The sequence below is a fragment of the Acanthamoeba castellanii genome (assembly GCF_000313135.1).
Source record: "Acanthamoeba castellanii str. Neff unplaced genomic scaffold scf7180000084737, whole genome shotgun sequence".
Lineage (NCBI taxonomy): Eukaryota > Discosea > Longamoebia > Acanthamoebidae > Acanthamoeba > Acanthamoeba castellanii.
Window position 1 is genome coordinate 39,161 of NW_004457430.1, and position 1,172 is coordinate 40,332.

A 1,172-nucleotide genomic window follows, 5' to 3' on the forward strand; every position below is an offset into this window, starting at 1 on the left:
TGTGTCGAATGTGGGCAAGGAGGGCTACGAGGGAATGGTGCGCAAGCTGCGCGAGCGGATCATCGACGGCGACTTCATCCAGGTGGTGCCCTCGCAGCGCATCGCGCGCAAGATCGGCGTGCACCCGTTCAACGTCTACCAGCAGCTGCGCAAACTCAACCCGTCGCGCTACACCTTCTACGTCGACTGCGACGACTTCCAACTCGGTACCAACAACACAAATGAATCGCATAATTTATCTATAAAATCAATATATTCTTATTTATATTTATCAATTTATTTGTATGTTTGTTATTGCTTTATATCCTTTTTTAATTATTTGTTCTGCGCAGTTGGTTCGTCGCCCGAGATGCTGGTGCAGGTCTACAATCGCGAGGTCACTACCCACCCCATCGCCGGCACTCGGCGCCGAGGAAAGACGCCCGAGGAGGACGACGCCCTGATGACCGAATTGCTCGGTACCACACACATATCAGTATACAATTAATTTTAAAACTTATTTATCATTTGTAAAATGATATGCAGGTGATATCAAGGAGCGCGCCGAGCACATCATGTTGGTGGACCTGGGACGGAACGACATCAATCGCGTGTGCGTGCCCACGTCGACCAATCTGGACGCGCTGATGATCGTCGAGAAGTACTCGCACGTGATGCACATCGTGTCGCACGTGTCGGGCAAGCTGCGCGACGAGTGTTCGCCCTTCGACGCCTTCCGCTCGATCTTCCCCGCCGGCACCGTCTCCGGCGCGCCCAAGGTCAAGGCCATGGAGTGGATCGCCACCCTCGAGAAGGTGCGGCTTATTTCGACAATCATCGATGATTTGGTGCTGACGTGTCATCGCGTCTGTCGTGTGCGTGTGTGTCGTGTTGTGTGCGTGGTTTTAACCAGGAACGGCGAAACGTGTACGCGGGCGCTGTGGGCTACTTCGCCTTCACGGGCGACATCAACACCTGTATCGCCATTCGGACGATGACCATCAAGGACAACACCGCCTATCTCCAAGGTTGCCCCGCCGCGCGCACCGCCTCGCGCACACTTCTTTCTTTCGGGAGGCCTAGCTTTCTGATCCGCGGTTCTGTTGTGTTCCTTCCCCTCACACAGCCGGCGGAGGCATCGTCTATGACTCGGAGCCCGATTTCGAGTACTGGGAGACCGTGCACAAGATGGC

The 1,172-nt window shown here is 54.7% G+C and overlaps 1 protein-coding gene across 1 annotated transcript; it reads left to right on the forward strand.

Moving 5' to 3' along the window:
• Positions 1-34: 34 nt before the first annotated feature.
• Positions 35-1,063, forward strand: ACA1_167930 (anthranilate synthase component I, putative; the record flags this gene model as incomplete). Its single annotated transcript, XM_004338508.1, has 4 exons — positions 35-206; positions 333-458; positions 526-794; positions 893-1,063. Coding segments are annotated over 4 exons (738 nt in total), but the record flags the coding sequence as incomplete, so codon positions are not given.
• Positions 1,064-1,172: the final 109 nt, after the last annotated feature.